This window comes from Acipenser ruthenus, chromosome 52 (genome assembly GCF_902713425.1).
Source record: "Acipenser ruthenus chromosome 52, fAciRut3.2 maternal haplotype, whole genome shotgun sequence".
Lineage (NCBI taxonomy): Eukaryota > Metazoa > Chordata > Actinopteri > Acipenseriformes > Acipenseridae > Acipenser > Acipenser ruthenus.
The window spans coordinates 3,285,235-3,299,715 of NC_081240.1; the positions used below are offsets into that span (position 1 = coordinate 3,285,235).

The 14,481-nt window shown below is 43.1% G+C and overlaps 1 protein-coding gene across 1 annotated transcript; it reads right to left on the reverse strand.

Moving 5' to 3' along the window:
• Positions 1 to 570: 570 nt before the first annotated feature.
• LOC117432694 (zinc finger protein 665-like) lies at positions 571 to 12,677 on the reverse strand. Its single transcript, XM_059016131.1, has 4 exons — positions 12,475 to 12,677; positions 7,105 to 7,313; positions 5,358 to 5,407; positions 571 to 3,257 (listed from the first exon to the last, which is right to left on the reverse strand). The coding sequence occupies exons 2-4, from the start codon at positions 7,308 to 7,310 to the stop codon at positions 1,738 to 1,740; spliced, it is 1,776 nt and encodes a 591-aa protein (XP_058872114.1). The 5' UTR covers positions 7,311 to 7,313; positions 12,475 to 12,677; the 3' UTR covers positions 571 to 1,737.
• Between the last annotated feature and the right edge of the window lie 1,804 nt (positions 12,678 to 14,481).

The following is a 14,481-nucleotide window of genomic DNA, read 5'->3' on the forward strand; positions in this document are numbered from 1 at the left end:
GAGTTGAGTGCTGGTGTATCTGTGTTTATTGAGGGGAGCGTTGAGTGCTGATGTATCTGTGTTTATTGAGGGGTGTGTTGAGTGCTGGTGTATCTGTGTTTATTGAGGGGTGTGTTGAGTGCTGGTGTGTATCTGTGTTAATTGAGTGCTGATGTATCTGTGTTTATTGAGGGGTGTGTTGAGTGCTGGTGTATCTGTATTAATTGAGTGCTGATGTATCTGTGTTTATTGAGGGGTGTGTTGAGTGCTGATGTATCTGTGTTTATTGAGGGGTGTGTTGAGTGCTGGTGTATCTGTATTAATTGAGTGCTGATGTATCTGTGTTTATTGAGGGGTGTGTTGAGTGCTGATGTATCTGTGTTTATTGAGGGGTGTGTTGAGTGCTGGTGTGTATCTGTGTTAATTGAGTGCTGATATATCTGTGTTTATTGAGGGGAGTGTTAAGTGTCCATTAACTTGGATCTGTTCCAAACCAGTCTGGGCTGTTGGTGGGGTGCTCAGTGGAAGAAGGAATTGTAATCATGAGGATGTGATTTCAACAAACATTTAATGTATAACACTTTAAATATGTCCTGTTTTGTATTGTTTAATTTATTTTTTTAAAAATAAAGATCACCATCAGTTTGAACCAAGCGTTGAATATGGCTTCCATAAATAACATGTTTCTTTTTTTTTTCTCGATTAGGATGATAATATTTCATTTTATATGTCATTATTATAGCAAGGTTAGAAACTCACACTAGCCCTGCAACCACTCCTGGGTTCCTGACTGCTGTACCATCAATTACTACATTATTTAAATGATTCAACAGCCAGGAGTTTGAGCAACCATATTGTTCATTTCCTTATAGCTGCAAGAACAACTGCTAACAGTGGCCTGATTTTTCAAACTCCCAACACCTGGTGATTTCAATAATATACCTAAACAAGGGGAGTTTTGAAACCCTGGACTGGGTGCAGGACTGGTGGATGTTTCAAACCCTGTTACAGTGACTTTTTTTCAGATGACAATAATTAACATTGCATTTCTAACCATGTATCTGTCATTCAGCACATTGTTTCAACGTGCATATGGAATACATGTACTTTATAAGGGCCGAGTGGGGGTGGCTTCTATTTGTACATTAAAGTCAATGCACGGGGTGTTTGCTGCATGTCGTAAATATACTGGTGTCCTTGTAGAACAATGCAGCAGTACAATTTCATTACAGCAATGCCTTACACACCCACCTTTTATTATTCTAAGACTTATGGGAGTAATTCCACAGCTAGAACTCCTTTTTAAAAAATAAAGGCAAGTGACAAACATTTAGAAGTTGTCTGTTAAAGATACAAAACTAGAAATAAACACAGGTAAAAACTACAAGAGATTAATTCTAGTAACAAACGTTTTGGCTAGATTTTTATTTCAGGCAGTTTAAGTAAGTTTATTTGGTTATTTTTTATACATTTTGTAACTCTTTACCTTTTCAATAAATCGAATAATATACACTTGCTAGGTTTTACCTTTAGGCTGGTTCATACTTCAAAATCCCCAAGCTGGTTGTGCCGCACAGCCAAAGTACGAACCTGCCTTTACAATGACATGTATTTTCTTGCTCTTATTGTATTACTTGTATTGTAACACTTGAAATGTATTTGCTTACGATTGTAAGTCGCCCTGGATAAGGGCGTCTGCTAAGAAATAAATCATAATAATAATAATGTATTTGAAGTTCTGGGTGATTTACTTGGACATCAACGAATCCGCGGAGGGCGGCATGTGTGTCTTCTCTGGTGCGTGTGGAGGTTGATTAAGAAGCGGAAGTGCTTCGCACACACCTTGCACTGGTACGGCTTCTCCCCGGAGTGAATTCGGCGGTGTGCTTTCAAACTCCCCGCCTCGCTGAAGCCCCTCCCACACTCGGGGCAGAGGTTGGGCTTCTCTCCCGTGTGGGTGCGCTTGTGCCTATTCAGGTCCCCGCCGTACTTGAAGCCCTTCCCACACTCAGGACAGTGATGCGGTGTCTCTCCTGTGTGCACACGCTCGTGCCTCTTCAAGGTCCCTGCCTGGCTAAAACTCTTCCCACAGACAGCGCAGAGGTAAGGGGTTTCCCCGCTGTGGACTCTGTGGTGGGTTTGGAGTTTTCCTGGAGCCCAGAAGCTCTTCTCACACAGAGAGCAGGGATAAGGGCGACGCTTGTCTTCAGTTCTAAGCGATTGGTGAGAATTCTGCCCATTGTGTTTTTCTCGGTGCGTCTCTCCTGTGTGAACATGCACATGCTCGTGCCTCTTCAAGGACCCTGCCTGGCTAAAACTCTTCCCACAGACAGCGCAGAGGTAAGGGGTTTCCCCGCTGTGGACTCGGTGGTGGATTTTAAGTTTTCCCGGAGCCCAGAAGCTCTTCTCACACAGAGAGCAGGGGTAAGGACGACGCTTGTCTCCAGTTGTCAGCGATTGGCACAGTTTCTGTTCAGTGCTACCAGCTGGAGGCCCTGTGTGTTTTTCCATTTCCTCTCCCAGACACACAGCGCCCAGCTCGGGAGGCCGTGCAGGATCCTCTCCCAGACACACAGCGCCCCGCTCGGGAGGCCGTGCAGGATCCTCTCCCAGACACACAGCGCCCAGCTCGGGAGGCCGTGCAGGATCCTCTCCCAGACACACAGCCCCCAGCTCGGGAGGCCGTGCAGGATCCTCTCCCAGACACACAGCGCCCCGCTCGAGAGGCCGTGCAGGATCCTCTCCCAGACACACAGCGCCCAGCTCGGGAGGCCGTGCAGGATCCTCTCCCAGACACACAGCCCCCAGCTCGGGAGGCCGTGCAGGATCCTCTCCCAGACACACAGCGCCCAGCTCGGGAGGCCGTGCAGGATCCTCTCCCAGACACACAGCCCCCAGCTCGGGAGGCCGTGCAGGATCCTCTCCCAGACACACAGCGCCCAGCTCGGGAGGCCGTGCAGGATCCTCTCCCAGACACACAGCGCCCAGCTCGGGAGGCCGTGCAGGATCCTCTCCCAGACACACAGCCCCCAGCTCGGGAGGCCGTGCAGGATCCTCTCCCAGACACACAGCGCCCCGCTCGGGAGGCCGTGCAGGATCCTCTCCCAGACACACAGCGCCCAGCTCGGGAGCCCGTGCAGGATCCTCTCCCAGACACACAGCGCCCAGCTCGGGAGGCCGTGCAGGATCCTCTCTCAGACACACAGCCCCCAGCTTGTCCTCTTCAATGTGTTCAGCAGAGTGTGAAACTGGCTCAGCAGCAGCTATCTCACCAGCACCTGGGATTTGAAGAGGAGAACACTTTGATTTGTCATTTCATCTGTATGATGTTTGTAATCATGTCACATGGTTCTCGTTACAATTGATCAAGTAGTGTGATGTTTTTATTGATCAAGTACTGTGTTGTTTTTGATAAGCATCAGTTAACCCTTTCATGCATGAAATATTGAAAACAACTGAAAAAACAAGTAGTTTTGGACCATCATAAAAATATTTTTCCTATTGTTTTACATAGGGGGAAATATAGCACTCGCATGAAGGGACCAAGAACAAAGTACATAGAAAGAGTACTTGAAACTGCAAGCACAAGTCAAAAAGGAAGTTAGAAAGGCCAAGAGAGAAATAGAAATGAACATTGCCAAGGGGGCTAAAACCAATTCCAAAAAGTTTTTCCAATATTATAAAAAGCAAAAGAACATTCAAGGAGGAAGTAAAATGTCTCAGAGATACAAATGGCAAAATCATAGATGAAGAGAAAAAAATAGCAAATATATTAAACGATTACTTTTCACAGGTTTTTACAAAGGAGGATACGGACAAAATGCCCCACATGTCGACCTGTTCCTATCCAGTTTTAAATAACTTTAGCATAAGAGGCACAAGTGTTAAAGGGACTAGGAGCTCTTAAAATAAACAAATCCCCTGGGCCATATGAGATCCTCCCAATAGTACTCAAAGAAATGAAAGAAGTTATTTACAAACCATTAACCAAGACAGACTGGAGAATTGCAAACGTAATACCGGTCCACAAAAAGGGAGTTAAAATCGAACCAGGTAACTACAGGCCAATAAGCCTGACTTCTATTATATGTAAACTTATGGAAACTATAATAAGATTCAAAATGGAAAATTAACTATATGGTAACAGTATCCTGGAAGACAGTCAGCATGGTTTTAGGAAAGGGAGATTGTGTCTAACTAACCTGCTTGATTTTTTTGAGGATGCAACATCGACAATGGGTAATTGCAAAGCATATGACATGGTTTATTTAGATTTTCAGAAAGCTTTTAACAAAGTCCTGCATAAAAGATTAATTCTCAAACTGAACGCAGTAGGAATTCAAGGAAATGCATGCACATGGATTAGGGAGTGGAATTCGAGAATGTACCCTAAATTAAAGAGAATGAGAGCGTGTACCCTGAATTAAAGAGAATGAGCACATGTACCCTGAATTAGAGAATGAGATTGTGTACCCTGAGGAATTAAAGAGAATGTTAGTTTCTCACAAACAGGAGTATAAATAAATCACAGCTAGAGTCTGCTGTTACAGCAAGTGAATAAGGAATATCTCTGCTCTGCATTTCTGTAGCAGTGCTGATAATACAAGGCTTGTTTGACTATAACCTGCTGTAGAACAGATTTACTGGGCCCAATCCACAAGAACACTGAAGAAGCTGCTCTCGAATTTCATCACATCATAAACACAAACACAGACTCCTCCATTACCATTAACAATAACTCTCACGGTCAGCTTGCAACTATTGCCAGCATGAACATGCTCATATTCAAAGCATTACCTATATGGTACAGCGCACACACCAGGGCTGAAGTACAGGGGGTGCAACCAATGTTAGTGCATGGAGGGGGAAATCACTCCATAGAGAGGTTTGGGGTAACAATTATACAGTATTTTAAAAGGTATGATGTTAATTTTATACATGTTGATGGGGTATTTTATCAGTGATACAGACACATGTTTATTATTTTTATTGTATTTATTTTTAGTACACGTCAAGGGAAAGTTATAACCAGGTGGGGGTAGAAGACCTCTTGGGAGATCATTGTGGGGGGGCTAGTGTGAGAGACTGTCTCCTTGCTGTGAGGGAGTCCAGTACAGCTGCAGGATTAGTTTTGTTTGAGTATGTACTCCATAGATATTTATTATTTTTGCTTAGTGTTTTCCAGAGTATTTTCTTTCTGTAAACAGTTTAATCTTACTTCTATGTTTTGCTACCAAAATAAACCATGTGTTCACTTTCCCAACGTACTGTTTCCAGTCCGCTCTTTGCCTAGCGACCTCCACAACTCCACGCATTACCTTACAAACACACTCACTCAAGAGAGCAGTTAACAGTAGGAGGTCTTGTAATTTACATACCTTCTGAAGAGCTTCCCCTCAGACTAACATGTTGCTGTCTTTCAATAGACCTGGAAATAATAAAAAGTAAACAATACAAAATAATGGGGGAGGGGTGGATTTTACTACCAACCTAACTTATACAATGAAGGAACAATGGCTGCGTCTACAGCAAGGCAGCCACGTGATAGTCTCACCAATCAGGACCACCTGGAACAGAGCCTGTGCAGTTTCGAAAGACACACGTATCAGCAAACATTCATTTAAAAACATGGCATCTGGTAAACAAATCTGTTTGCAAGCCATGTCTATCTAAAAATGTTTTTGCTACAAATAATGCTGTCAATGTTTTACACACTGCAGTGGCGCAGGTCAATTTCAATTACCGGGTCTGGATTAGCGAGAATCTACTGTATCAAACAATCATGTAGCTAAAACATTATCATTACTGAAACCTGTGGCAGACCTGGGGGCAATAATTACAGCAGCATTGTTTGCTAAAATTGCAATTACAATGCTATTTTGTTCAGTTATAATTATGGTGCAGTAATTACAATTCTACTAAAAAGTAACAAACCACACTCCATTTACTCTAAAAGACAAAGGTACAAATACAGAAACATACTGTATAACTTTTTTTTTTTTTTTTCTTTTTTAAACAAATGGGGTCAGAAAGGTGGTTGAAAATATGAGAATAATGATCGCTCAATGAAGAACACAACATGGAGCTCTGTGATTCCGCTTGAAAAGGTGTGTCCTTCTACAGAGCTCATAATTAGCAGTTCTCATGTATTTGAATTCAAGTGTAATTCATTTGACCTGCTGGTCTCTGATCAGGGTCTAGCTCTTCCGTTGTTTTCTAAATGCAAATAGATTTGATTTTCTGTTCTTGTAATTCAGCAAAAGTGTTCTGCTATGCAGTGGATCGCGTGTTTATCAAACGATGAGATTATGAAAAAATAAGTGCACAATTGATCAACTGTATGGTGTAATTACAGTTACAATGGTGTGTCACGGTCCAACTCCAATTGCAATTAATTCCAAATTACACAATTACAATTGGAATTAACCCCAGGTCTGACCTGTGTGTGGACCACTTAAACCAGTCCAGTCCTGTGTCAAACCCAGACCTGAAAGGTGCGAGTGTGAATCACCACAACCAGCCCCACACTGAGGAGTCAGGGTTTGAAGAGACTGCACACGAATTCAACAAGCTTGTGAGTGACATGCATTTCCACGGGAGCACAGCTGATGGTTTCATGAAAAAGTAAAAATCACATGCATCTACTGAAGAATTAAATCCTGTGCAAAAGAGTGTCCTAATCAAGTCTCCTCACAATGGGACAGGTGGTTCTCTAGTAGAAAGTGTACAGATGGGCCGCTGCCTCCACCATGTGCCTGTACAAAGCAGTGCGCACACACACACACACACACACACACTCACACACAGAGAGGGTCCTCACAACCACGTACTGTAAAACCATACAGCAAACACTATACATGTTATCAGACTCCACTCAATCCAATCAGAGCTATATGATGCCTATGCATTAGAACAAGTATGTACAATTTCACATTTTTGTTGTTGTATTTTATTATATTTCGTTAATGCACGGAAACACTCGGATTGTGTCGTGTTCATAGATATTCCGATGCTGTGCTTTGATAACAGTCCGGAGAAGGTTCAAGGCAGCTACTCTTTCACTCTGCAGAGTGTGACAGACAGACAGACAGAGGTGGATTCCCCTAACAGTACAGTAATACCTACATGTATGCATCCAATAGTAACTTTGCTACAGCCGCGTCGGAGGGCAGATTCTTCTGCCGTTTCAGTTCCCTCCAGCGCTCCATCTCCGCGGCTAGGTTCACCATCCTCCTGCTCCGAACTCGGTCCACTTTGCAGGCCTTGGATTCAGCCTCCGTGAGCCTCCGGACGCGGTATCTTTCCAGTACCCTCTTAGACATGGCTGGCATTCTCTGAAACAGTGTGCAAACCTATTAATACAGTAGAACCTGTCATATCCGATCCCGTCTATTAACCGATGGACCTCTGGCATGTGTCATTTACACAGGCTGCTACCAACTGAACGGTACTGATGGAAACTGATCAATGCACATTTTAATATGGGTCTAAAACAGTAAACTGTCCGTTTGGGAATTCAGTTTCATTTTTTACTTGCTGGAGGATCAAGAGATCTACAAGTGTACATTATCTCCATGTTAACTACCTCACTTATGTGAGTGTTATTTGAGAATTAGACCCCAATGAATTTGCTTGTTACATGGCTCGTTGAGTCAAACGAGCCTTGTAATATCAGCACTGCTACAGAAATACAGAGCAGGTATATTCCTTATTCCAAAGAGACAGGACAGCAGTCTTCACTTCATCCTTCTCTAGTCTAACTTGCCTATATTTGAACAGCTCTTGTTTATCTCTCATCACCGCTTCTTTGTTTCACCCAATAGTGCACATCGTTCTGCACCAGGCATTCACTTCCACAGCCCTCCCCATCGTTCTGCACCAGGCATTCACTTCCACAGCCCTCCCCATCGTTCTGCACCAGGCATTCACTTCCACAGCCCTCCCCATCGTTCTGCACCAGGCATTCACTTCCACAGCCCTCCCCATCGTTCTGCACCAGGCATTCACTTCCACAGTCCTCCCCATCGTTCTGCACCAGGCATTCACTTCCACAGCCCTCCCCATCGTTCTGCACCAGGCATTCACTTCCACAGCCCTCCCCATCGTTCTGCACCAGGCATTCACTTCCACAGCCCTCCCCATCGTTCTGCACCAGGCATTCACTTCCACAGCCCTCCCCATTGTTCTGCACCAGGCATTCACTTCCACAGCCCTCCCCATTGTTCTGCACCAGGCATTCACTTCCACAGCACTCCCCATCGTTCTGCACCAGGCATTCACTTCCACAGCCCTCCCCATCGTTCTGCACCAGGCATTCACTTCCACAGCCCTCCCCATCGTTCTGCACCAGGCATTCACTTCCACAGCCCTCCCCATCGTTCTGCACCAGGTATTCACTTCCACAGCCCTCCCCATCGTTCTGCATCAGGCATTCACTTCCACAGCCCTCCCCATCGTTCTGCACCAGGCATTCACTTCCACAGCCCTCCCCATCGTTCTGCACCAGGCATTCACTTCCACAGCCCTCCCCATCGTTCTGCACCAGGCATTCACTTCCACAGCCCTCCCCATCGTTCTGCACCAGGCATTCACTTCCACAGCCCTCCCCATCGTTCTGCACCAGGCATTCACTTCCACAGCCCTCCCCATCGTTCTGCACCAGGCATTCACTTCCACAGTCCTCCCCATCGTTCTGCACCAGGCATTCACTTCCACAGCCCTCCCCATCGTTCTGCACCAGGCATTCACTTCCACAGCCCTCCCCATCGTTCTGCACCAGGCATTCACTTCCACAGTCCTCCCCATCGTTCTGCACCAGGCATTCACTTCCACAGCCCTCCCCATCGTTCTGCACCAGGCATTCACTTCCACAGCCCTCCCCATCGTTCTGCACCAGGCATTCACTTCCACAGCCCTCCCCATCGTTCTGCACCAGGCATTCACTTCTACAGCCCTCCCCATCGTTCTGCACCAGGCATTCACTTCCACAGCCGTCCCCATCGTTCTGCACCAGGCATTCACTTCCACAGCCCTCCCCATCGTTCTGCACCAGGCATTCACTTCCACAGCCCTCCCCATCGTTCTGCACCAGGCATTCACTTCCACAGTCCTCCCCATCGTTCTGCACCAGGCATTCACTTCCACAGTCCTCCCCATCGTTCTGCACCAGGCATTCACTTCCACAGTCCTCCCCATCGTTCTGCACCAGGCATTCACTTCCACAGTCCTCCCCATCGTTCTGCACCAGGCATTCACTTCCACAGTCCTCCCCATCGTTCTGCACCAGGCATTCACTTCCACAGTCCTCCCCATCGTTCTGCACCAGGCATTCACTTCCACAGTCCTCCCCATCGTTCTGCACCAGGCATTCACTTCCACAGTCCTCCCCATCGTTCTGCACCAGGCATTCACTTCCACAGCCCTCCCCATCGTTCTGCACCAGGCATTCACTTCTACAGCCCTCCCCATCGTTCTGCACCAGGCATTCACTTCCACAGCACTCCCCATCGTTCTGCACCAGGCATTCACTTCCACAGCCCTCCCCATCGTTCTGCACCAGGACCAGGCATTCACTTCCACAGCACTCCCCATCGTTCTGCACCAGGCATTCACTTCCACAGCCCTCCCCATCGTTCTGCACCAGGACCAGGCATTCACTTCCACAGCACTCCCTTATCTTTCACAGCTATTCTGCAACATTTCCATTGCTTTAATCTCTATCTCTTCAGCTGGCAAAACAAGTCTGCTTCACACCAGCATAGACGCTGTGGCCTTGCAGGTGCATTCGCTAATTCACTTTTTTATTCAGTTATACTATTGACTAAGTGTTGTTTAAAAGCTACATCATACAAAGATAAAATTATGAAATAATAATAATAATAATAATAATAATAATAATAATAATAATAATATTTTCAATACATAATAAAAGAAAAAAAGGGAAGCAATTAGGGAACAAGGACTTTGAAAAGGACATCAGGGTTATGATGGAGGCATCAGGTATCTCACCAGTGTGGTCAGGCAATTAAAGGCAAATAGAATGTTAGGTTATATTGCAAAGAAGCATGGAATACGAGTCTAGAGAGGTTATGCTACGATTACACAACACCCTAGTTAGACCCCACCTAGAATACTGTGTGCAGTTTTATTCACCTCACTACAAAAAATACTTAATTGCACTCAAAGGTAAAGTGAAGGGCAACTAGGCTGATCCCAGGACTGAATGACATGAGCTATGAGGACAGGTTAAAACAATTAAATATCTTTTCAGCCTAGAAAAAAGAAGGGAAATAGGGGACTTGACTAAAGACTATAAAATCATAAACAGTATAGATAAAGTTAACCCAAGACACTACTATTAGAAACATGATCTGAGATTTCCTTTAACCTGATTGGTCAATACAAGGGTTTAAATCTCTGATTATAGGACCTTGAATGTTATCTTTCAAACTATGTTTAATCACTGTTTCAAATCAATGCGCCCGAAAATATGTAAAGGGTATTTGTGCATTTTACCTTTTTTTCTGCTTGTTGAAAGAAAATCTCAGTTCTTGTACATGCCCTCTGAATGTTGTCTGTCAATACAGACTATTCTTCTTCCTCGCTGTCCCGTCTATCTATTTAAATTTATTATAGCAAATAAAGTAAAATAAATACATAAATCGAGAATAGAATAGTGTAGCAACTAATGTAGTCTCTTTCTAGAGCAGCAATATTCTTTTTATAACGAGGTGACCAGAACTGAACACAATATTCTAGGTGAGGTCTTACTAATGCATTGTAAAGTTTTAACATTACTTCCCTTGATTTTAATTCAACACTTCTCACAATATATCCGAGCATCTTGTTGGCCTTTTTTATAGCTTCCCCACATTGTCTAGATGAAGACATTTCTGAGTCAACATAAACTCCTAGGTCTTTTTCATAGTTCCCTTCTTCAATTTCACTATCTCCCATATGATATTTATAATGCACATTTTTATTGCCGGCATGCAATACTTTACACTTTTCTCTATTAAATGTAATTTGCCATGTGTCTGCCCAGTTCTGAATGCCGTCTAGATTTTGAATGACCTTTGCTGCTGCAACAGTGTTTGCCACTCCTATTTTTGTGTCGTCTGCAAATTTAACGAGTTTGCTTACTATACCAGAATCTAAATCATTAATGTAGATCAGGAATAGCAGAGGACCTAATACTGATCCCTGTGGAACACCACTGGTTACCTTGCTCCATTTTGAGGTTTCTCCTCTAATCAATACTTTCTGTTTTCTACATGTTAACCACTCCCTAATCCATGTGCATGCATTTCCTTGAATTCCTACTGCGTTCAGTTTGAGAATTAATCTTTTATGCGGGACTTTGTCAAAAGCTTTCTGGAAATCTAAATAAACCATGTTGTATGCTTTGCAATTATCCATTGTCGATGTTGCATCCCCCCAAAAATCAAGCAGGTTAGTTAGACACAATCTCCCTTTCCTAAAACCATGCTGACTGTCTCCCAGGATATTGTTACCATATAGGTAATTTTCCAGTTTGGATCTTATTATAGTTTCCATAAGTTTACATATAATAGAAGTCAGGCTTATTGGTCTGTAGTTACCTGGCTCGGTTTTGTCTCCCTTTTTGTGGATCGGTATTACATTTGCAATTTTCCAGTCTGTCGGTACAACCTCTGTGTCAAGAGACTGTTGCATGATCTTGGTTAGCGGTTTGTAAATAACTTCTTTCATTTCTTTGAGTACTATTGGGAGGATCTCATCCGGCCCAGGGGATTTGTTTATTTTAAGAGCTCCTAGTCCCTTTAACAGTTCTGCCTCTGTTATGCTAAAGTTATTTAAAACTGGATAGGAACAGGTCGACATGTGGGGCATGTTGTCCGTGTCCTCCTTTGAACACGAAAGCCATTGATTTATCTAAAGGTACTGTTATTATAAACTTTACAGTTTGGTTTTTATTTCTGGTAAGAAATAAAGCATTATAAACTAGCTATGTGTGCTTTTTTTTCTACCTGAACTGCATAGCGTTTAAATAAAACAACCGAAAACTGTTTTCAGAATGACTGAAATAACAATATATATATATATATATATATATATATATATATATATATATATATATATATATATATATATATAAACAAAAAGTCATGCAACAGAGGCTTAAAGCAAAATTGCAAACACATGAAAACGTGCATATTCTGTTTCTCCCCACGCGGTTTATTACTTGATCACAGAAATCTGTAGTACCGGTTCAATAAAGTATAATACATGTATTATATATTATTATTGATTTCAAACAGAGTGGTACAGGTTTTTTAGCGTGTTGTGCTGCTGTTGTTTTCACAGGCCTGTCATTATATGATATGGCCTACAGACAACCAACAAACTTTATGACAGCTGCGTTCATTTAAAATCGAGTGCTTGGGTAGGTAGCCTATACATTAAAACTTTAAAATTAAACGTTTTATTATTTTCTTTTAAATCGTAATTTCTCACCAGGACGGAACCGCCTATCGACAGAAGTGGAGTCTTCAATCTTGTCGTCTTCCTTATTCTTTATTGTTATCTTGTTCTCTGCAACTTCAGCTTATGAACACTTTAATAAAAAACAACATGCATAACCGGAAAACAAAATACTTCTGTCAACGGAAGCATGCGTTCTCCTCACTTTTGTTATTGGTTGCGAGCGCAGCTGCTCTGGTAATTGGGTAGTATAGTTGTAATGCTCTAACCCAATCGGAAAGCCCATAGCATCTGTCTTGGGTGGCGTTATTAGAGGATCTTCTCAATTGGTTTAAACATTGTTACTTCTGGCTGTGATATCCAATCCCCGTCCCAGGACGATGTCAATGTTGAAATGCTTGCTTTCTGAGATGTGTATCGCTGCGGACTGCAGGCTCACGCACCGCACTCCTCTCACCCCTGCGTGGAGCTGCCTAGATCACGTGGTGAGGCTAATGTTTTTGGGGTACAGTACACTTCACTCAAACAGTCAAAAACAGAAAATTCTGCCAGTTTTTTTTTTTTATCGTTAAGCTTTTAATAGGTCATTTTAATAACAATAAAGTTTGTAAAATACAACAATTATGAATTTATTTATGAAATATAGGTGAAAACATTACTGCGTGTTACCTTTCATTGCAGGGGTCCATTTCACAGAAGTCCTGCGATTGCAATGGGTTGCGAGGACGCAGAGGTCGGCGCTGCGTGCGTTTCATGAAGCACTTCGCACGTCCCGTCGCTTGCGGTCACTCTTTTGCGATCTGCAATGAGTGAAATCACTAAAGCCCCTAACACAGTGCCCTATGTGACCGTCGCAAAAAAAAAAATCCTTGGGAGCAGGCATCACACACTGCACTGCACAATTTGTGATTTTTTTAGCGTTTTAATTAAATCGGAAACAAAAACATTGGAAATGTGAAAAAAACGCCAAGTTATCAAAAGTGCTCAGCCATTTAAAGTAGAGATATCAAAAACACAAGCCAAGTTTCAAGAAGCCGTTGGGGCAACCTTGGCCCCCACCGCTTTAACAGTTGTGCAGATTTGCTTTGCCGAGGCATCAGCCAAGGGCCTTTAACCACCCCAGAAGTGGTTTATACAGCTTATAACACGGCTACCTATCATGTGGGTGATGAAAAATAATTAAAATAATTAAGACACACTTTTATTGTGTATACATCCACAGAGTAATATAAGAACATAAGAACATAAGAAAGTTTACAAACGAGAGGAGGCCATTCAGCCCATCTTGCTCGTTTGGTTGTTAGTAGCTTATTGATCCCAGAATCTCATCAAGCAGCTTCTTGAAGGATCCCAGGGTGTCAGCTTCAACAACATTACTGGGGAGATGGTTCCAGACCCTCACAATTCTCTGTGTAAAAAAGTGCCTCCTATTTTCTGTTCTGAATGCCCCTTTATCTAATCTCCATTTATGACCCCTGGTCCTTTTTTCTTTTTTCAGGTCAAAGTCGTCCCCCGGGTTGACATTGTCTATACCTTTTAGGATTTTGAATGTTTGAATCAGATCGCCGCGTAGTCTTCTTTGTTCAAGACTGAATAGATTCAATTCTTTTAGCCTGTCTGCAAACAACATGCCTTTTAAACCTGGGATAATTCTGGTTGCTCTTCTTTGCACTCTTTCTAGAGCAGCAATATACTTTTTGTAACGAGGTGACCAGAACTGAACACAATGTTCTAGGTGGGGTCTTACTAATGCATTGTAGAGTTTTAACATTACTTCCCTTGATTTAAATTCAACACTTCTCACAATATATCCGAGCATCTTGTTAGCCTTTTTTATAGCTTCCCCACATTGTCTAGAAATATAGTCCCAAATTTATTTTCATTTATTGTTCGCTTATTAAAAATAGATTGCACATGTTTGTTTATTGTGAATTTCTGCATCGAAAGTGGCATCTCACTAGACACTAGAGGACTGAGCACACACCAATGATGGGCGGAGTTTCAAATGAGACTGAGGAAGTAAGAGGAGCAGCTGCCATG